The 961-nt window shown below is 32.7% G+C and overlaps 1 protein-coding gene across 1 annotated transcript; it reads right to left on the bottom strand.

Moving 5' to 3' along the window:
- Positions 1-227: 227 nt before the first annotated feature.
- LOC132628366 (agamous-like MADS-box protein AGL90) lies at positions 228-719 on the bottom strand. Its single transcript, XM_060344151.1, has one exon. The coding sequence runs from the start codon at positions 717-719 to the stop codon at positions 228-230; it is 492 nt and encodes a 163-aa protein (XP_060200134.1).
- Positions 720-961: the final 242 nt, after the last annotated feature.

The following is a 961-nucleotide window of genomic DNA, read 5'->3' as shown; positions in this document are numbered from 1 at the left end:
GGATGGTCGAATAAGGCTCGTACATTTCTTCCTACTATAACATAATATAACTTTAACATATCACTAAAACAACATGACCAAAAAAATAATGTGCTACAAAATAAATATTAGTATGCTCAATAATCATGATCTTCTATTGGTCGAAGCCCCGCTTCAACCCATGACAAAACTTTTTGATGCGCCCCAACATGGAGACCGCTACTTTGACCTACATCATTCTCCGTTATCTACTGAAAATGAGAGAGAAGTGATGGAGGTTGAGAAGTGTGAGATTGTTGCTCGAGTTGCTTTTTCCTCTCTTCAAGTTTATCCTGTGCAAGAGCAGATAACTTTAACAATTCGTTAATTTTTGTAGCATCAAGGTTAAATATATTAACCTTTCCCTCGTATAATCGACTGAACACGATTTCTATTTTCTTCTCTTTGTTTCTTTTCTCGGGTTTTCTAATATTATTTTCTTTCTCCTCCAATTTAGAAGAAAGGTTGGTTTCAAGTTTAACAGACTTTTTAAACTTTTCAGTCTTTGTGTGACTCAAATACCTGGTTACTATAACCTTAGCCGCATCCTCATTTGGCCAAATAGTAGGGCTAATTTCTCCAGGACTAAAAATTATTAGAGCAATAGGTATGTCACATAAGGTAGACAAGTCATTTGCTTGTTTGGACAAACTAGTTATTCTACTTGGTTTTCTTTGTCTTTCATCTGAATTGCTATTCATGTCTGGTAACACAAAAAAAACGAAAAAAAGAAAGAAAGAAGAGAGAGCACTTTCTTTGGGAGCAAAATATATAAATGAATATCTAATTGTGAAGATGGAATAGGAGCACTAAAATGTATATATAGATGCATAATTAGACTTGTTTATACCATATGGTAATTATTTTGAGTAAATCTAGATAATTTGGTTCGAATTTGGTTATAAATTTGTTAGGACAATTTGAATTTGTTAAATTAAGTATT

This window comes from Lycium barbarum, chromosome 2 (assembly GCF_019175385.1).
Source record: "Lycium barbarum isolate Lr01 chromosome 2, ASM1917538v2, whole genome shotgun sequence".
In the NCBI taxonomy this organism is placed as follows: domain Eukaryota; kingdom Viridiplantae; phylum Streptophyta; class Magnoliopsida; order Solanales; family Solanaceae; genus Lycium; species Lycium barbarum.
Note: the sequence above shows the minus strand (reverse complement) of the source record. Positions and strands in the feature narration are given on the sequence as shown.